The sequence below is a fragment of the Solenopsis invicta genome, chromosome 4, assembly GCF_016802725.1.
Source record: "Solenopsis invicta isolate M01_SB chromosome 4, UNIL_Sinv_3.0, whole genome shotgun sequence".
Classification (NCBI taxonomy): Eukaryota; Metazoa; Arthropoda; class Insecta; order Hymenoptera; family Formicidae; genus Solenopsis; species Solenopsis invicta.
This window is the reverse complement of record NC_052667.1, coordinates 2508545-2530199: the sequence shown is the minus strand read 5'-3', so window position 1 is coordinate 2530199 and position 21655 is coordinate 2508545. Positions and strand designations below refer to the sequence as shown.

The following is a 21655-nucleotide window of genomic DNA, read 5'->3' as shown; positions in this document are numbered from 1 at the left end:
GTGATAGATTAAAAGTATTTATACAGATTTTAAAAGGAATATATAATATTTCCTTACATTTTTTCGATGACTTTTGGATATCAGTCTTATTTAGGTATCAGTTATTTAATATAATTTTTTTAATAATTATATAAACTATTAAACTTGCAACATAGTTCTTTGTAGATACAATCTAAATTATTATCATTTGTAAAAATAGCATCAGCTAATTACAAATAACGCGTTCAATATGTGTTCATCATTTAATACCAGATCTATATTTTTAATATTTTCTATTATAAACAGATTACTTTTAAATTAAAAAATTATCTGCTAGAACTTAAAATAATTATTTACAAATAATTATTTCTATCGATATTACACCAAATTTTCAGAGAGACCAACGCAGTATTTAAAACTGCAACTACAATTCAATAACTTTGGAATATATTGAATATTCTTTGGAATTTCAAATTATCACATAGTTATTATTTTGTTAATTATAATTAGTAGTGAATTGGCACAATAATATATATTGTGTAAATAATCGAAATATTAATTTTAACAAATAAATATTAAATGCCGATAAATATAATCCTTTAATAAAATAGGGGCATTTTTATCAGCATCTAAAATCTAATTAAGATTTGTATCTCCAGAAATAATCATCTCGCCTTATTTGAATGGATATCGGTTACGTTAACATATTGTTTTCTTTAAAATGTTAATACACTGGACAGTTGTTACCACTAATTTTTCTCTCCCTGTAAATTAACTTCTCTACATCGAAGCGTTGCTGCCTCTACAGCGTTGATTAGCGCCGATCTTAAGCCATGCTTCTCTAATTGATGAATTGCACTTATAGTGCAGCCTATAAAAGAAAAGGAAAATGTATACTGGCTGAAAAGAATGTTTTAATTATTATTTTATATGTAAATTCTCTGACCTGCCGGTGAAGTCACGTCGTCCTTGAGTTGTCCTGGATGAAGATTTGTCTCGCGAACCATGGTACCGGCGCCTAAGACAGTTTGCGCAGCGAGTTTATACGCAATAGGCCTGGTCAGTCCCATTTTGACTCCACCATCAGCCATCGCTTCAATTACCATATATATCTAAAAAATATTCTTATTTTTTATTAATAATGCTAATTAGTTTTTTAAAGTTATGGAAAAAATGGTAACTTAAAAATAAAAGAAATGCCGAAAGATAACATGAATCAATCGTGCTACGTAACAAATTGTAAAAAACCGATAAAAATATAAAACCATCGCTTTTTATTTCTCTATACAGACTTAATTTAATTGTAATAATGATTGCCTTTATATAAAAATCTTTATTGCAGATTATTTATAATAAGCTAATGAAATTAGAACGTTTACTAACATAGGCAGGACCGGAAGCAGCCAAGGCGGTCACAGGATCAATGAAACTTTCCGGAACCTCTTCGCAGATGCCTACAGCGGAAAATAACTTCTCTGTAACTTCGGCATCCTTGTCACTTGCGTGTTTTCCACGCACAAACACCGTAGCGCCACAACCAACTAATGCAGGGGTATTCGGCATTACTCTTATCACAGGTGTTTCTTTTGGTAGAGCCTAAAAATTTTTTTTTTATTGTACCCGTTCTTTTTTACTTCTGAGTACTTTGCATATTAATAACATCATTTATCCTCGTTCCAAGGCAAAGAAAAATATTTATAATCTACTTTAAATTTCATAAATTTTCTTTGGAAATTATGGAATGAGAAATCTCAAAAGATTTTAGAATTTACAAATAAAAGATTCTAGAAAAGATATAAACATTTAATAAGATTATATAAACATCTCTAAAAAGTGTTTCAATTCATGTAAAAAATCTGAAGTATTTTCTAAAAAGTTATAAAATTATAAAAATTCTGAAAAATTATTTGAAGAATTCTAAGAAAAATGTTTGCTGAGAAATCTACAACTTCCTAGAATTCTTTATATACAATTTGTGAATTCTAAAATATAAGATTTCTAAAATTTCTCATTTTATAATTTTTAAAGACGTTTTACCTTTTCTAACGAGTCCAGGGAGAGGCCCATGGCGATCGAAATGAGTAACTTCTTATTGTCGTGTATCCTGAACTCTGGCAAAACTTTTGGTACAACTTGTGGTTTCACCGAAAGGATTAACACGTCGCCGTGATCGATAACAGGTACATTTGTAAAAACAGTATTTGATCCCATTTCCTATAAATAATTAAATCAAATAGATAAATTTTTTGTATTTGTTTCTGACAGACTTGATGATACATTTGACACAGCACAATATCAACTAATGAAAAATTGACATTTTTTAATTAAAAATTTAATTGTTTAAATCATTTAAATAATTAAATTAAATAGAAATAATTAGATAATGCTGGTTTCAGAAGAAATAATGAGAGAGATTTTCAATAATTTTAATTATCTACAGAGTGGAATTTTTTATTTATGAATCAACTGAATAAATATGGAATATTTGAAAATACCACAAGATTGATAGATAATCACCAATAAGCATACAGCAGATGCGCGATTAGTGTTATAAAACTATATCTTATCGCGATTATTTATTGAGTAAATATCGAAAAAAATTATTCTATTAGAAACTTTGATCAATTAAAAGCAACACAATTGTTGCTTATTGTTGTTCTAAGACTTAACAATTTCTGATAAATATTTTAATCAACTTAATCTACCGGCTTCAAAATTTCGCAAAACATGGTGCTATATAAAGCACGAACATCCTTTCTCTTTGTTAAATGTTTTTAATACTAGATATGATGGATTATTATCGCCAGCTTATCATGATGAGAAATCGCGCCTTATCATCGGCGGTATTTTTATCAAGCAATATATTATAAACTAAATATATTATAAGAAAAGAAGCGCCCTTCGGTCGTGATCTTCCTTTCTTAACGCGACGTGCTAAAATTCATTACCTTAAAAGCTTCGATACTCCCGGTGTCATTCGGAAGGCAGCTGGCCAGCATCATTTCGCCTTTGCTTAAACCTGTAAAATTTTAAAAATCTCGTGAAAAAAAGAGAAACATTTCGAGATATTTTTAGTAAACTTTTTTCGATTAAATTCAGTCTGTTTTTCATTGTTGCACCGGATTGCACTAGAATTGCCTTTCTTATTTTTGTCAATAATTTCAAACGTACCTATTACAAAAGTGTACACTACTTCAACTATAAACAATCAGACTTAATATAAATCATAAATTATGTATCGTTAAAGCATACATTTCTGATGAAAATTTTTCCTAAAATTTTTCATATAATTTAAAAAAAAAATACATAAATATGACATTTTTTTGTATAATTATATAACTTTTTAGAAAATTTTTCAGATTCTTTACATAAGTTGAAACACTTTTCAAAAGCGCTGAGAAAGCCAAGTTGAAAAAAATTCTTAATATAAGTATTTTTAAGAATTTATCAAACTTTCTATTTATGATACGTCGTTGAAATGTATAAATATATAAGGAAAAGATATTTACCTGCCCGTATGAAACCCTTTGCGAGCGCCTGAGCCATTTTTCCACCACCGAGGAAACCGATTTTCAACATATTGGTATCGATATTCAGCGATATCCTCGATTTCTTCACTTCGCCGTCCGCGAGAAGTTGATCACTCACTGTGGAATACACAGACGAAAAAAAAAAAGATTATCAGTCCTGTTTTATAGAGGAGGAACAAAAGAGAAAGCTTCAACGCGGTTTAACATATCACGCAGATTATCTTATAACGCGGAGAACAAATGTTCATCCCGATGTACGAACGTACGAATTATCGCTCTGCTTCTCTGCTTCTCGATGCAGAGATCTAGAGTTGCAACGATCGTATTTGTTGCTTTAGAACGCTGATATGAACGCGATAAGACGACAGCTGAAGCTTGTAATTTTTTTTTTATGTTGCCGAGGTCGTGCTCTCGTTCAAACACGATGGTGCTTTTGTATCTCTCTTTATTTCTATCACGCATCATTCGCTTTCCGCGGCGCAAGAATGGTCCACATTTTTACGTACTCTCACGAGAGATAACAGCAATCTCATCTTACGTGTCCGACTTGGAAAATGCGCATTTGACCGCTCCGTCGACCACCAATCTTGCTCTGTCATTCAGATTGATTTGCGGTGCGGTTACGAACATGTATTTTTCGTCCGCTGTAGCATAATGCTAAAGAGACATTACCGCAACCTCAATATTTACAAGCTTTTTTTTTTTATAGACGTCGTGTCTAACGAACATTATTATCTGCAGTCTTTTACATTTTTCATACAATGATAATGTAGTTGAAATAGATTACACATTTCTGATTCTAAGATTACAATCTTATAAGTTAAAATGAGATTACATAGCATTAAATAGATATAACTTGATGAGATATGAAGAAATTTTGTAGAGTTTCATCAAGAAAAATATATTCTCATTTAATAATAATTTTCATGAATTGAGAGAAAGAAGTGTCGGATAAAGAAAATAACAATATCTTCAAACAAAGGATTAGAATTTTTTAATTATCTATTATTATCAAAACAATCATATAATGTAGTAATGAAACGTCTAATAATGAAAACAAAAAATTGAGAATATTGAAGCAATTTTATCGAAAACAAGTCTTACAACGAGCATTACTTACCATATTTGCGCACGTTTAAAGTTTGCAGAACACGGTGATTTAATTTCGCGAAACTCATTGTTCTCAAACCGACAGTCATCTTCATGATTATTTCACGATTAATATAACGTAAATGAATAGGATTTGCGTACAATTAACAAAGAATTCTAGATTCCTCTGTGTTAAAATTTTATTTTCTTAGATAGTGCCGTCTAGCATCTGGAAAGAGAAATGAATAATGAGTAATTATACATACATTAATAATAAAATACAAATTGCAATACATAATACAGCAAGATCACTTTCTACTTCTTCTCTGGGTTTCCTCGATTCTCGACTCTCTCAAGATCATAATAGCGTCTTCTAAAATTTGACTTATCTAATTTTAGGACTTCTCAACACGTATTTTCACAGATATCAATGCTGCGCCCCTTCTCTATAGGTATTATAATGGACGGCACGTTTATAGGTAATTGCGCACGCATTTTAATTGTACTTAATGAATATGTACAGAATATATAGTAAAATTATATAAAAAAACATCTATTTCTTTTATTAATTTTAAAAAATTACATTGTAAGAAACAATTTAGTGAAAAAAAATATTTTAACATTATTTTATTTTAGACATACAAGAGAGTTATATTTTTCATAATGATATGTATTAGATATACTACATATATATACATGTATGTGATTCGGTGTATAAGTGTTACATTATATAATTTATCATGTATGTGTTTTTAGAGTAGAAAGAAATCATTCAGAAAATATGAATGAAAGGAAGCACAAAAATTACACTACACGCACATGTACGGAAGATAAGATATAAGATATAAGACAATTTTTAGAATGTTAAAATCTATATCTAAAATTTCACGAAATTATACGACATTAATATTAATGCACAAATTGTAACAAAGCAAGAGAAACAAGTTATAATTGGAAGAATTAACAAGAAACAAGAATAGATAAGAAATGAAAAGATCAAAAAAACTATACAGAAATTCTAAAAAGTTCTAAAATTTATATAAAAATTTTGAAAAATTATATGAAAAATGCTAAAAGTTTTCAACAGCGTAGTAATTATAACATGTCGTACAGACCAATTAATATGTTTAAAAGATAATAACCCATCGGGAATTAAATACTTACAAATTTCTCTTGTGCATTCAGTGAAACACTAGTGGCAAAGTGGCAGATGGGACGCCGATAGGGATTGATACAATCAGATGTTACTCATTCGATTGTAATCTGTGTAGCGAATGACAACGTAGCCTCCGCTCTTTCATTACTACACACAATCACTTTTGATCGCCCTTATATATGTTTAAGGCACGATGATCCTATCTCTGTTACGGAAAATAACCAGTTATTCATGTACCCAATCGAAATAAGCAGTGTTTTCTCCCCACTGCATCAGTCGATATCATAATACACCTAAAAATGAAGAATAATTAATCTGTGATCAAGATTTGAGAAAAACTTTGAGAGGATGCATATTTTTCTAACAAATATTTATGAAATATTCTGCCTAGATAATTCTAAGATATATATAAAATATCTAAAATAATTTTATTCATTATGACTGATAACACAATATAAATATGAAAACATTGATATTCACTAATTATAACATAGAAAAAAAAACATTTTTATTTTAAGAATATGTAATAATTGTGATAATTGTCGAAATATTAAATATTGAAATAAGATTATACAGTTAACAAACATAATTTGGTTACACAAAAAAATATATAACTTTATTAAAAAAAATTTATGTTCTTATTGTATAAGAAATTGGATAAAAAAAAACAATATCTTTAAATCAAGTATTAGAATTTTTTAATACTATTAGTATCAAAACATGTGCTCTTTAGATGATTTATATTAAAATAAAAGTGCAATTTTATTGAAATTTAAAATTACTAAATTCTTTAAAGAAAATTTTTTTATTATATAATATTAATAGCAAAAGAAAAATAACATTTGCAAATTTTGGACTAATTAAAAAATTGTTTTTTTAATTTAATTTTGTGATTTCAAACATCAAATCCGTTTGAGTTAATAGGGTAATAAATAGGAATATTCTTATTATTTTGAAGTATTTTCTATGATGTACGTATTGTACATTATCGACATTCTTATCAAACGCATTGCGTGTGAAATGTCTAGATGACGCCGTAAGTATCAGCGAGAAGTATTTTACAAAAAAAAAGATGTGTGACGCAATGTTTAAGGTTTAATCTTATCTAGGCGTGGCGTTTCGTGTGTTTCGTATATTATCAGTAACGATTGTACTTTTAGATCATCTATAAAACTATAACTTATTTAAACAGACATCTGATTCAAAATATTTCAAAATTGCGCATGCGACAGAAGATTCTATCAAACGTATCGCGGAATTTTTATTTGCGAGATCTAATTAAATTCTAAATCTTGTATCCGGAATGCTTTGCGATAAAAATTTGTCTAATCTTTTTTATCAGTGAGTTTAAGTGACCCGCTGAAAATGCGTTTAACACGCGAACGTCTTCCGTTAAAGATATTACTCTGTTCTCTTCCTATAACTGTTTCTCATTCTAGATAACTGGAACCGGAATTTTGAAATCTCGAGAAACTGAAGTCGTCAGCAGAATACGCAAAAATGTTTTTGCTCAAAACGAATGGGGGAAATTACAGGAAATCGTAATGAGAAAAAACTCGACTGGACTTAGTTCGTGTTTTTCTTTCGCTGTTTTTTTGTTCTGTCATCGTTAACATTCATAAATGCATTCCGTTAAATGGAGTTTTCATAAAACGGTGAGAGTTCGTCTCATCTCGTGACAAAAACAAGTATCGTGCTATTTTATCGTTTTCTCGCAAATGGAATAATTTCTCCTGAAGATTATATAATTACAAATATTATATAGAAAATTAAAACAAACAAATATAACATTTTGACACAATTGGAAGTGAATTGTAGAAGTGACAAATGGACGTGAATTGTGAAGTCATATTTTTTCTGTAAAATTTATTGCACATTAATCACTTGACTAGCCTTGATGCATTTCTGCGTTAAAAAAAATGTATTAAAAACAGGATGTAAAGAAATATATTAAAAAACGTTTCCTGTAGTTTTTGACGCAGAAACACGTCCATATTAATCAAGTGATTAAATTAATATTTACATTTTATTTATTTAGAATTTTAAAGCAGCTTTTTATGTTTTTTGTTGATTTATTTTTAAATTATGTTATTGTAATATTAAAAATGTTGAATATCAGTTTAAAACAAAATAATTTAAATAATCACATTACGTAAAATTAACATTCCAGTAAAAATTATTATAAAAATTTTAACAGGGATTAGTTTTAACACAAATACAAAATATTCTTTGTTGTGTAATAACAAATATAATGATGATTACGATAACGCTAATAATGTTGCAATAGACTCAGTAGACTGTCAACAGTGATTAGTGAATTGTAAATAGAAATCAAATAGGGTCCATCAGTTCGTAATTTTAAATGGTCTTATAGTAACAAAACGGCGAATTCGGTTTCTATAATCGAATTTGCTACATTCTGTTAACAGATTCTATTTTTTAGTGATATCGTTAACAATCGAGTCTATCGCAAAAAATTTATACCAAGTCTATCATAATAAGTCTATTTATAACAAATCTTGCCGATGTAATTACAACAGATTATTCTCGATAGACTTGGCCATTTCATTGGCACAAAAACATTACGTCATCTTGAAAAATGCTTCTACAAAGAGCAAAAGAAGCGTTTCTCACTACGTGTTGCCATTATCGGTTCTGTTATCAATGAGTTGATTGAGTTTAGATTAGCAGCAAATTCGATCATAAATTGGAGTTTTTACACGTTTTTCCAAAAAACTCTGCTAGGATGCCTTGCCAGTAGATTATTGATAGAAATCTATCGAAGATTTCGCTGTACTTTTATCATTAATTTGCGTCAAAATGTTATCGAAGTCTGCTTGATCCCAATCTACTAATATTCTGTTGACAATTTTTGCACATATTTCTAACAGCGTTTTGCCAATAGCGTTGCATGTTATCACATTCAAAGAGCTTTTTTGTTGACTAAATTTTGTAAGAATATTTTGTAAGAACTGAATTTTCAACAGATTTCTTCACATATCTAAACTACGCTCATAAATGCGACGTAGATCTATAATAATCGCGTGAAGTTAAGTAATGATGATTTCACAAATATCATAATTGATACACTAGTTACGAGATTATAAATACACAAAAACTACGTAATAAAAACTGATCGCCGGTTCATGCTTCTAAGTTCTCGTTACTAGGTACTCGTCTTGAGATCTTCGTTGAAGAATTCTAATGTTTCGTGGATACATTTAAAAATGATCGAGAATCAATCTTGTTAGAGCATACATATTTTATGTATATCTGTCTCACACACATCTCTCTCACACTTTTAGATCATACGAGATGAAGATAATGCATATTCTATGTATATGTATGTTCTAAAGGGTCAACGTTTATTTTCTAATTATATAACTCGATGTACGAAAGTTTCACAATAAAAATCCACAGAGTAATTGAATAATTCCAATCAAAATCCATTCCGAAAAGTTTTGTAATACGTGCTCTGTAATTTGTAATTTGTGCCAAGAAACACGCTTGTTTCTTTCTCGTGTAAAATAATAAAAAACACTTTGAAGAATAAGTAAAATATGTAAAATTATACATATATCTTAAAGAGCACAAATATTTATACAAAATTTAAAAAATATTTATAACAATATTTGAATATTTTATAAATATTTACAAAAATATTTCATAAACATTTTTATGATCTTAAACTAAACAGATTATAAAATTTTATTATAAATATCATTCAAAAATATTTATAAAATATATATAAAACATGACTATTTACTTTTTATTAAATTTTGTTCTAATATTTATAAATATTTATCATAAATATTGTGTACTATATAAAAAAAGTGACATAAATAGCTACAACTATTTTTCTGAACTATAACGGATTATCCAAAGCGGGCTTAAACTGTGAAAAGGAAAAAGAATTAAGACCATATTCTGCAATAATTTCTCGCAAGTTTATTTTGCAAGTTGATTCATTGCACATATTTTCTTGATATGTTCAATGTATGTAATAAATAAATAAGTAAACGTAATCTCGCAGGACGTCACGAAAAAATTTGAAGCAACATTCCAACTGTGCAAGAGATTTATATAAATTCAATCATCTGTACAAAAGAAATGTCCTACTCATCTTGATTATTCAAAATTCTTATCAAGAAAATACAGAGATAAAGAGCAATTTTTAATAAGACGCAAATAGAAAACTTCATGTGTCATATATCAAAACTCACAATCTAACTTATAAAAAATATTTAAATATTCAAGTTTAAATTGGTTTAAACTTCAAGTTTATAAAAACTTCAGGTTTAAAAAAAATGTAGATTTTTATGTAATGCTTACACGTGTCTGGAGAAATATTGATGTATGTATATTTGTATGTATATGTACGTGTACTTTGTACTTCGAGACAAGAGTTCATTAACACAATACGTTTGATAACGCATTAAATATTTATGACTTATTGTTAATAATAAAAAATAAGTAATCAGTAGACAAACAGATAATTACTATTTTTCTATTATCCTTAAACGCTACAAAATTCTTTATTATTAAATATGATATTCCTGAAATATTATTTAATATTAATAAAAAGTGATTATATTTCTATTCCTGATAATATTATATGAATATTATATGAGAATAAATAATATTATTTAATAATAATATTTTATATTATCGAAAATATTATAACTATTAAATGTAAATAATCATAAAGTTTATGAATATTCTATTCATAATAATTTACATTATATTAAAATGATACAACATGTTAGAACATTTTATCCGGATATTGAAATAATATTTTATTACGAATATTATATAAAACAAATATAACATTAACACAATATTTCCGTAATATTAAAATAATGTTAAAAATATTGAATATCTTTTGGAATATTATTATAATGTTATTTTAATTTTTAATTATATTTATATAATATTCTAAGAATATATTGTAGCATTTATAGGGTAATTACTAAAAATTTGTAAATTGTGTTCATCTATTGCAATTTATCTATTGTAACTTTCTGCGTATATAGTATCTATCAAACTTTAAAATTATTCATAAATCATAATTCTTTAAATTAAAATCCTCGAAGGCTGCATGCCACCAGCTGGCTGTAATACACTTGGATAAACTTGATATGAAAATTGAAAAGCAGAAAGGAGAAAGTGGTAGTTCGGTGAGCTCGGCATAGGAAAGGAGTAGAAAAAGAAAGGCGCGCGGGCAAAGCGCAGCTGGGAAGAGGACGACGGACTTCGCGCGTGTTCGTGCAACTCGCGATCATCGAGCATATGTGTTCTCACAACACTCGCGCTGTTACGTTACCGTCAGTCGTCGACGGTCGCTCGACGAGTCAACACGGGAGTTAATCGCGGTCCGTCGATCTCGCGTGACCTCGTGGAGCGTTTCGTCTACTGTAAAGCCGACCAACGAGAAGAATCGTACATTCGTGAAAGCGCTCTTTCTCCCTTTTTTCCTTTCTCTTTTTATTTCGCCCTGTCTCACTCTCTCTCTGTTCGTATCCCTGTCAGTCGTGTCAGCGACAGCCTGTGCTCCGGACTGAATCCAAACAGTGGGCCCGCGTGTCGATACCACGACGTGAAATATGTTTTTTTATTGAACCTCGTTCTATTTTTCCAAACCGAGTCGCAACAGACGCGCGCGCGAGAGAGAGAGAGAGAGAGAGAGCGCGAGAGGCCTCTCCGTTTCTTTAATGCGAATCTAGTTGCAGTGCTGATAATCGTGACATCATACGGCGTGTTACATTAACGTCATCGTCGCCGTCGCCCGTGTCGCTGTCAATCGTAGTGAAAATGCCCGCGCAGCTCAGCAAATTTTCGTTTGAAGCGGCATGCATGGATTACGCTCACCCATGGACGAGCTCCTGTGCCAGCGCAAATGTTGGTCTCGGTCTACACTCCCTGCAGGAATCCCTCAGGATATACACGACCGTTTACATTGTACGTTTCCACGACGCGATTGCGTCAACGCACCCTCCGTCTCTCCCTCTCTTCCCCCTCCCTCTCTTTTTCTATCCTTTTTTTTCTCTTTATTTCTATCTTTCGTCAGGATATCCGGGCTTGCCTAGATTGTTCCAGGTGATATTACGAACCATAGAATGCATTTCCTACGTTTCGTCATTGATGCTCTTCCGAGACAGGTGCATTGACGTTGTTGGTCGGTGCGTCTGCACTCATGACCCGCGAACCCATAAGTTCGGTGCGGTGCGTGCCGGGTGCGAACGCACTGCAACGAATCCCGAAGGCGCCTGTGACTCGGTGCGGATGCACCGCATCCGTTATCGTATCCTACGCACACTCATCCCGGTGCACTCGTCCCGAAAACTTTAGAACCCACACCAAGAGTGCGATACGTTCTACGCGATTGTTCGACAATCGCGGTTTTGACAAGTCAAACATTCACAATCCATTATTTTAACCCTTTGAGTACTGTCGGCGTACCTGTGCGCTCAGAGAAAGCGTTTATTTTGATCTGGAGGCGTATATAATTTTAAGAATATATGTATCACATCGTATTGTCAAAAATTTGAAAATTTCTTTACATTATTCTATTATTATGCTTGAATGTTTGTGTGAAATTTGAGCGCAATACTTTTATTAATTTAAATGTCATTAAATTCTTTGTTTGCTCTTGATTTGTATGTAAAATCGCATTTTCTAATATTTACTTGCAAATTTAGGAAAACAGTAGCATTACGAATTAAATAAAATTTTTTACAGATATTAATAAAACTCTAACAAATATTTGTGCAAAAATTCATTCAGATCCACTTACTCATTTAAAAGTTATTTATCTAAGACTGCAGCAAAATAGAATTTTATTTCTCCTATACGAGCTGTTATGAGCAAAATTTTTTATTGCTCTCTTTTGTGCAGCTAATTTTAAGGTCAAAATTCGAGTAGTTAAGACCAAAATTTTTTATCGTTGATTAGAAATAAAAAAGAACAAATGTACGAAGCATATGTAGCTTTTAAATTTTTCTAACTTAATTTTGTATTGTAGAGCCAAAGCATCCTTAAAATACGTCTAATTAACTTTAACATTGATTGAAACGAATATAACATGTGTCTAAACAAACACCTTCAAGATGTTTTACATTTTTATTTAAAACATCGCTTTGTTGTTTGCTTTAAGCGATTTTGCCGCTTAAATTAGTTGCCAATCAGGCCAATAATTATTTCATTAGTACGAAGTTTAAAGTCTGTTTAAACGCGATTACGGATCGAGTAATGGTTTCGTTTCTGTGCGCGGTGTAGAGCCCATATCAGATTACTCGTTGTAGATTAGGAATTGTAAACAGAAGATTAGAATTCGCTCGATCGGATAAGCTTAATTTTAAACCGTTTCGTTTTAATCGATTGAATTTTAATTTTTAATTTACAATTTTCAATCTCCAACGCGTAGTTTGATATGAACTTAAGAAACATCGAATTCACTGCCTTAATTATATAAAGATCTCATCTTTTTAAATTATTTTATTTGCGAAATCGAGAAATGCCTTGATGATGCAGTTTTACGTTGTTTTTTTTTGTTATTTTCTTTAACTTTATTTTATTCGCCATGCTTACGTAATGATTAAAAACCTTTAAAATTATTAACATAAATCAACTTGGATAAAAACGTCTTATATGAACACTTGACCTTTTTTTTATCTCTTATCCACGTAAGCTTTTCAGAGTCCATGTATTGAATAAAATTTAGCGATAGCCCTTGTATAATTTGACTAAAATGAACAAAGTTCTTAAATTTCACAAATGTTAAAATTATATAATTATGTTAAGAAAACAATAGAAAAGCCGCTCACAGATCCAGAATTAAGACTAAATTATATAATGTATTTTTGTTTTTGATTTTTTGCCTGTTGTCTTTTTGCTTCTTCGCACTATTCTGGCTGTATTTGCGGTTCGTGCTATCAGCGCAATTGTGTCACTTTGTCCTTATTTTATCTTTAATAATAAAGATAAAATAACGAAATAATACTAATAGCGCATTCTTTAAACGCAGCTCTTATCGACAATCGTGTTTCTCGTCATGTATTTTTTGCCCCTTTTAGAGTTTATTACCTTACCAATTTCGACAAAACATTGCGCGAAATGCATGAAGACACGAGGCAGAAAGCAAGAAACAAAGAATGCATTGTATGATAAATCAGGCTTTAGTTTACCCAGAGGTGAAGAATTTAAAAACAATTGTATTCGCAATGAGATCAGCATAATTTTGAAAAAAAAAAAAAAAAATTCCATTGATGTAAAGAAAAAAAAACTAAAACTTTAGATTTGTACTACAAATTCGTACTGACGCTCTGCACATTTTATATTTTGCAACATAAATAATAAACTTTGTAAACCAATTGTCGTAAGGCCTGATGATTAATGCCAGGCTGCGGGACATTTGTGTGGACTTTAAACATGCATTTCTCGCCTTTGTTATTACGTTATTAACTGCAGAACATTTACTTTGCGGTCATTCATTCAGTTTATCGTTATTTTATTTTAGTTCATTCTGTAGTTAGTACTACGCAAGTCCTCAATAAAGTTCATTGGCATGCAGATTGTGGAGCAAATAAATAACTCATTATTAGTCAGCGCGATAGTTAGATTCGTTATTTGATGTTTATTAATTAGAAAGAAATGAGATGAAGAAAGAAAATAAAATTTTTTTATTATAAATGTTAAATATATAATAATTTACATGCTTTGAGTTGTTTTCATGGATATTTAAATGTTCAAAACTACAAAATCGAGGCTAATAAAATTTCAATGGAGGCTTTATTTAATATCTAAATATTTATGTGCATTTTTTACATGATAAATGTTTACTATTTAAATATTTATATTATTAAAAAACAAAACCCTAATTTTAATTTTTTTATTCTTGATTTTCATTTTATTATCTAGAACCACTCCTTAAATTTTTTCCTTGTCTCTGAACGCCTGTATAATATCTCTTTTCTTTCTCTGTCTCATATTCATAAAATGTTTATTATCCTATAATTTTTTTATCATTTCAGATTGCGTTTTTAATGAAAAGAAAAATGCCGTCGAGAGAAGATGTCAAAAAAACTATATTGGGCATCCTCCAATCCACAGCGTTCCTTTCGTGGAGTGGTTTTTCGTACTCCTTATTTATATGTTTATTAAGGTGAGCATAATAAGTATACAACTACTTAACATAGTTAAAATTTCTGAGAAAACTTAATTAAAAAGATTTCAAACACTTATCATATAATATGCAATATATTTATCAGCAAAAATATACGCGAGCATTAAAAGACACAATTAGTAATTGTAATAATTCTGTTTCAGGCGAATGCTCGGACGTTTTTATATGCCGACTGTATCTTTTCTTCCGTCCTTCTTATCTAGCCTAAGTAGCATTGTGATAGAAAGAGCTTCTAGGCGTACGTTATTATGTCTCTACGTATCGAACATTGTAAGTAGATATTGTAACGAACAAATTGCCAATATATATTATTATTATTGTCTACTTTTAGGCAACAGAAACGTTGTTCAGAATGGGTGTGTGGCGAGGATACATCTCGCCAATTCCGAGAGGAGAGGTCTATATCTTTGCTGTAAGCGTAGCTGTGTTACTGTATTTCTACCGTTCAAAGACAAATAAGCAGGATCAAATATATAAAATATTTAGGTATTTGACTTCGTGTACCCAATTAATACATATATCTATATATCGTATACGTAATACGTGAATTAAAAAAACCAGAATGATTGTTGGGCGATACGAAGAGGCTGAATATCATATGAAGAAAAACCAACATCCTGAAACGTCTTCAAGAGGCAACGAGACTGACGATGCAAGAAATGACAGAAGTATACGTAGAAGCTCCGCAAGACATAAATTTGGTATTCTATGGAAGTCTTTTGAAGCATACAAGTATATTATTAATAGCTTAAAGGCACAAAGTAAGGATCCTTCGTGTTCGCATCCTTATAGCTGCGCACATTACATTTTAGCGGTGAGAACAGCGACATAGACATATTTTAGAGAAACGTTCTATATATTCTTCGACGTGTAACTAATTCTCTTTCTCTTTTCTCTTTTTAAAGGACAGTGCAAAAATCTTCAGTTACGGTGTCTGCGGGCAAATAGCGCTTAAATTAATTTTACAATTCAAAAGATTGCTTCAAAAGCCAAAATTACTAAAATCTACAATCTTTCAAAGAGAAAATATAAATTTAGCTGTGTTTCTTGGAGGATTTGCGGGCCTTTATAAGGTATATTATCTTATTTCGCATATTTAATACAAAACGTAGAATTAATATTGAGTAATATTAGTAATATCTTTCGCGAGTAATTATTTTTGTTGATTGTTGCTCTCTTCATACACAGTTAGTATCATGCATGTTGAGAAGAACCTTTCACAAAGATTCGCACATTTACGCTATTCCTGCTGGACTTATTGCAAGCGTAACGTTTATGGCATATCCCAATTCTACCATAGCCTTATATTTTATGTGGAAAGCATTACAGGTATTATCTTATGTATTTCTAATACAATCCGTTAATATATTTATGATATATAATGGATGTAATATCATCGGTTCTGTTTTAGTTGTTGTGGAACAATGCAGTAGAAAATGAGAAACTACCTGAAGTAAAGTGGTTTGCAATCTTGTTGTATTGCTTTAGTACAGCACTTCTTTTCCATGTAGCTATATTGGAACCACAAAACTTGAGATCGTCCTATTGGAGATTTCTTTATAATATGTCCGGGGGAAGGTAAGCATCGCCTGCGAGACGGGCAACAAAAAATTATATTGGATTGATTTGTAAGTAAATTCTAATTTACTCAACAAAACTAAATTTTTATATTTATAAAAAACGTCACAATAAATTTTAATCTGTTATATATTCTTTATTTACAATAAGTAAAATAGATAATGCTGGATTCTTAGAAATGATTCACTTATTATAACAGAATTTATGAATCAATCCAATGTTTTATTCACCGAGATTCACTCTGATCCGTTATTTTTATTTCATATGTATCGATTCCAGAATAGCAGTGATGTCCCGGATACCTTTGAATGTATTTGGTTTGGAAACCAGCAAAAATTTGCAAGAAGTGCTCAGAAAGACAAAAACCACAGATCAGCTCAGCTTTTCTTTTTGAAATATCGAGTTTATATGAAAAGTGACAATACGTACCTTGTCTGTTAGTGTCTTTTTTTTTTATTTCTCTTGGAAACGTAGTTTTCCAAAACCAAAGACAACGTTTACATTATATACATATTATACATTAAATTCTATAAAGTAAATTCTGTGCGATAATGTAATAAGTAGCAAAATGTATAGCGTAGCGATCTAGACATCGACGTTTCTTTTTTTTTTCTGCAGTCTAATTCGTAGCGATGCGCGATGGTGCTTGGATATATTGTGATACTAAACGAACTTAATACTTTTATAAATAGATATAACTTATGTAATTTAATATATTTGATTGTTATGGTGTGATAATTATGTATGTCCGGGAAACAGATAAATGATATTATTTAAATGGATATGATTATTAATGTCTACAATTTATTTGCAAATACGTTCAAATAAGTAACGACATACTTTCATATTTTTTCTCTACAACATATCACAGATTATTTTTTCAATCATACATCATATTTATCGCTGATAATATAAATACGGACAGATAACTTCATATTATAAATTTTATTATGTAAATATATGTATACATAACTTATTTATTGGAGCTTAATGTAAGAAACAATAATGTTCTCTTACGTCACAATATCTGCATTATGTCTGATTTGTGGCAATCTCTAATGCTCTGTTCATTATAACATCTGCGACACCTTTGTTACGTTTTTTCTCTACTCTTCTTTTTTTCCGCAATACGTCGTTCCAGTTGATACGACTTCGCATTTTCAAGTTCTTACGATTTATGATACCGGCGATTATTTGAGAATCCGAAACTGACACAGGAAGCTTTGATGGATTCAGTTTAAGTGGTTCCAAACTCTTTAATGAGTCTACCTGCCACGGCAGTAATCCAATGGGGCATTCAACCCATTGATAATCATCTGAAAATTAGACATAAACATTGAACCTTTATATTATATATTTTTTTAAAATGTGTGTCAAAGTTGAAGGAAAAGTTTTATTTCCTCAAAAAATTTTGAAAATCACTCGGATTGATGAAACTTTGTATCTGTTTCAAATATATGAAGGCTCATTTTTAGGGGTCGTATGTTCCTATTTTATTCAATCAGAAGACCTAAGAATAAGAGGGTACTAGCTTTTTTAGGAAAAAAATTGATATACCGTTTGATTTTTTTCAAGTTAAAATTTTCTTGCAATAAATAGAATAAATCAACACATAAGTTTAATTTCGATAGAATAAGCCATTTTCGAGAAAAAATTTTCTTTCAACTTTGACAATCTGTATTTTCAAAACTAAGCTGTTTCAGACATATCAACATATATAGTTTTCACCTTAAATCAATACAAGGAATCTTTTAGAATCTTTAAAATTATTTAAGGATCATTCTTTGTATATGTCTTTGAAAAACATTTATAAATGCGTACCACATGCTTGTTTCCAATGTAAATTACGAATCATTTGATCTGCCAACAAATCAGTAGTTTTCTTTTTAGTCGTAGGTTTTATTTTATGAATCTGTACTTCATTTTCCGTTAGATTTAGATCAAAATCCTGGACACTAAATATTTTATCAACTTCATTGTTGCTGTCTTCACCATCATCCTTTTGGAATATATAAATTTGAATCAAATTTAACAAATGTCTTTTTGTTTGTGCATCTATTCTTGGTGTAAATAACTTCAAAACGGGTTCTATGAATATTGCAGAGAATTCGTTTATATTTAATATAAGTCTTGATAAAAAATTGATATCAAGAAGAAAGTGCGGTATGGTACTCGATATATCCAGCCACAGGACATTCTGCAAGTATGGATGTTTAGAGTGTATGTGTTCTTTGAGATGCTTACTTAAAGTTTTTGTGTCTAGTTTTTTGTTGTCCTTTTGTAATTCATATTCTATGGTATGAGAAATACTTTGAACAATATCTAGTTGAACAAAACTATAGAAGATAGAACTTATCCATAAGGCAGCGAGATTTCTTTTCTCTTTATCTTCACGTTCTTGGTTCACGATATCCAGCAATTTGAACAACAGTGTCTCTAACATCTCTCTTTTATGCAATAAGAAAATGATGTCTTTCCAAAATCGAAGTATCTCGGGTAATAAAATTTTCCTTTTCAGATTAGTATTCCTCTTTTCTTTCTGTTGAAAAATTTTCACGACATCTAAATGTGGCAGAAAAACTTTATTGTTGCACAACGCGTTACAAATTGCATCGCTCTTCTCATACATTGTACTTGAAAATTCATTTAAATCTACAGTTATCTTAGCTAAAAGTAAAGCTTGTGCAGTTTGTAAGTTATATTCTTTGTTAATCTTTATAGTTCTTTTATAAACAGATATATATTCATTCTCGTCATTGTCTAAGATTTTATTTTTATACTGAATCAGCATGTCTGTGCGTAATTCTTGCAATATTTCCCTGTAAGAAGTAACATAAAATTAATTTAGCCAATCTTACAATTTTATATTAAAGATTTTATAACTAGAAAAAAATATGAAGACAAAACAATTCGTCTAATTTGTAATAATATACCGTAAATGCGTCTCCGGTAAATCCGACACTAAATTATAACCAACATTAGCATATAAGCTAACAGCTGTCCAAAGTTCAATCACATCAGTAAAGTCCTGCACTTCGGGTTCTTCTTCCTCTTCAACTTCTTTCGTGTAACATTTTTCCATCGCATGTGCCTCAGGTGCCCAATATTCATCCTTACAAGATTATAAATAGATTAAATAATTATTAAGTATTGTTATCATTGGTAATTGTTTTCAAAAGAATTTATAAGAATACTTAATACACGTTATAATTGTGACAGAGGTATCTAATATTGTTCCTTTATAAGATATAATTCTCGCGTTAATTATTAAAAAATAATAATTAATAATTCTTTAATAATTAATGAAATATTTTTAATGATAAATTAATAATTAATAATTATTTTCAAAAGAATTTATAGTATTTAACACACATTATAATTGTGGCAGAGATAGACGTACATGCAACCAATGCAGCAATATATTAACTGCTATTCTTAGTACTCCAATGGATGGCAATTCGTGTCCATGAGCAGTTTCATGCCTTAACTCAACTATCCACTCTGGGATTTTCAGTTGGCTGGCGATCTTAAACATGGACGTCTGCTTCATGTGTCCTATGTTAGAGAAGTGGTTTAAGAATCTCATTATTATAGTCGAGTACATCAGGCTCAAGTCATTCTCGCAGTACATAGGCAACTCGCCGCTGTCAATCTTGGATGTCCATTCGCGATCGCGGAGGCACACTTGCAAAATTGACAGAGTGCAGTCCACGCCTACTGGTAATTTTGGCATCCTGGAAATAACAATAACATTCAAAATCCATCTCAATACTCTATTTGAATATTTTTCAGAATTTCTGTCATTTTATAAGAAAACTTTACAATTTTGTAGAACATTTTTAAGATTTTTTTATACAAATTCAAATATTTGAAAAGTATTCAGAAAGTCTACATCTTTTCTAGATTCTTTATGTACATAAGTGCTGAAATATAAGGTATCACATTTAACATTATATCACCTGGCTTTCCACACCAAGAGCATCTCGTAGGCCCTCATCTGCTCGTCCGGGTCGTTGGAGTAAATTCGCCTGTACACGTCGTGCCATTCCGCCCTTGGGTTTGACAAATCAATTGATCATCGTTCATCCTCTCTATCAAAATCTCACTTATCAATCGGTACTTACGGAGATAACCACGGCACCTGTTTTACACCGTCTTGTTTCCCGGACATCGCCATGCCCGCCTGTGCTCGCTCCGATGTTTACGTATCACACCACGTGCCTCTCGTGCACCACGTGTTTAGGTTGGGTTGTCTCAGTTCCCAAATGTACAAAAAAGAAATCAATATTTACTCAGTTATAATTAAAGTAAAATGATGGTAACAATGGTATAAATATACATTGTTCGGCGGTGGTGACCAAATAAATAAGGAAATGGATAGAATAGGAAAATAACAACAGATCTTAATCGCAAACTGCGATATCGATTAGTTATGGGAACAGACTATGAATTTGCTTCATTTTAGCTAACTTTTTGTACTGTTCTTCGTCTTTCCTTCTTCTTTCTCTACTGTTTAATTGTATATCTATCCCGCTTTAAGCACAGAAATTATAAACTAGTGCAGCTTTAAAATTCCTTGTGGCTAACCTTTATGTACCTTCCTTCTTTTTCTCTCCTTTTTCTCACAACATTCAATTGTGTAATTCTATACACACTGCACTTTAAATTTAAATATTGAAAATAATGCTATAAAATAAATCTAAATAAACCTGTTCGTTTTTTGTAATTTTTATTCTTTGTACTTTTTATTTTTTCTTCTCTTTAACGTTTGATTATTTAATTATACATATTAATAAAATACAGAGTCTCTGGCTCAAATGAATTAATCAAATGGTTACAAAAATAAAGCCTTTATATGAGCCACCGCGGTTGTTTGCGCATACAAATAAAATTTTATTCGACAAACAAAAGCGGTGGCTCATAGAAAAGCTTTATTTTCGTAATTATTTGATTAATTATATATTTTATTTTAAATATGAAAAATATAACGCTAAAGAGAAAAAAGGAAAGATAAACGAAATAATTGTACATTGAAACAAGGCCAATATATACCTTTTAAAGTTTCAAAAATTTGTCAAAGTTGTGATAAGAGGAAGTGGGTGGACGACGCCATATTGGAGAAATGACACCGTTCGTCCGATT

General features: G+C 30.5%; 3 protein-coding genes across 8 annotated transcripts; 1 reads left to right on the top strand and 2 right to left on the bottom strand.

The window, feature by feature from the left end:
• Window positions 1-71: 71 nt before the first annotated feature.
• On the bottom strand, window positions 72-11757 carry LOC105195689 (pyrroline-5-carboxylate reductase). Of its 3 annotated transcripts, XM_011161206.3 has the most exons (9): window positions 11623-11757; window positions 5763-6047; window positions 4630-4827; window positions 3489-3626; window positions 2928-2998; window positions 2017-2193; window positions 1363-1575; window positions 926-1091; window positions 72-850 (listed from the first exon to the last, which is right to left on the bottom strand). In XM_011161206.3, the coding sequence occupies exons 3-9, from the start codon at window positions 4712-4714 to the stop codon at window positions 729-731; spliced, it is 972 nt and encodes a 323-aa protein (XP_011159508.1). In that variant the 5' UTR covers window positions 4715-4827; window positions 5763-6047; window positions 11623-11757; the 3' UTR covers window positions 72-728. The 3 variants fall into 3 exon arrangements, with proteins under 3 accessions (XP_011159508.1, XP_011159507.1, XP_011159510.1); XM_011161205.3 differs by lacking the exons at window positions 4630-4827; window positions 5763-6047; window positions 11623-11757 and adding an exon at window positions 3776-4200; XM_011161208.3 differs by lacking the exons at window positions 4630-4827; window positions 5763-6047; window positions 11623-11757 and adding an exon at window positions 4016-4188.
• On the top strand, window positions 10988-17295 carry LOC105195694 (transmembrane protein 135). Of its 4 annotated transcripts, none has more exons than XM_039448160.1 (10): window positions 10988-11193; window positions 11478-11712; window positions 14784-14914; window positions 15079-15205; window positions 15267-15421; window positions 15497-15749; window positions 15841-16008; window positions 16124-16264; window positions 16347-16513; window positions 16793-17295. In XM_039448160.1, exons 2-10 carry the CDS (start codon window positions 11566-11568, stop codon window positions 16905-16907), a joined length of 1404 nt encoding a protein of 467 aa, XP_039304094.1. In that variant the 5' UTR covers window positions 10988-11193; window positions 11478-11565; the 3' UTR covers window positions 16908-17295. The 4 variants fall into 4 exon arrangements, with proteins under 4 accessions (XP_039304094.1, XP_039304096.1, XP_039304095.1 ...); XM_039448162.1 differs by having other exon boundaries at window positions 10989-11168; window positions 11484-11712; XM_039448161.1 differs by having other exon boundaries at window positions 10989-11168.
• Window positions 17296-17297: 2 nt separating this feature from the next.
• LOC105195695 lies at window positions 17298-21055 on the bottom strand. The gene is made up of 6 exons (XM_011161220.3): window positions 20638-21055; window positions 20473-20565; window positions 19914-20247; window positions 19447-19625; window positions 18335-19332; window positions 17298-17829 (listed from the first exon to the last, which is right to left on the bottom strand). The coding sequence occupies exons 1-6, from the start codon at window positions 20688-20690 to the stop codon at window positions 17546-17548; spliced, it is 1941 nt and encodes a 646-aa protein (XP_011159522.1). The 5' UTR covers window positions 20691-21055; the 3' UTR covers window positions 17298-17545.
• Between the last annotated feature and the right edge of the window lie 600 nt (window positions 21056-21655).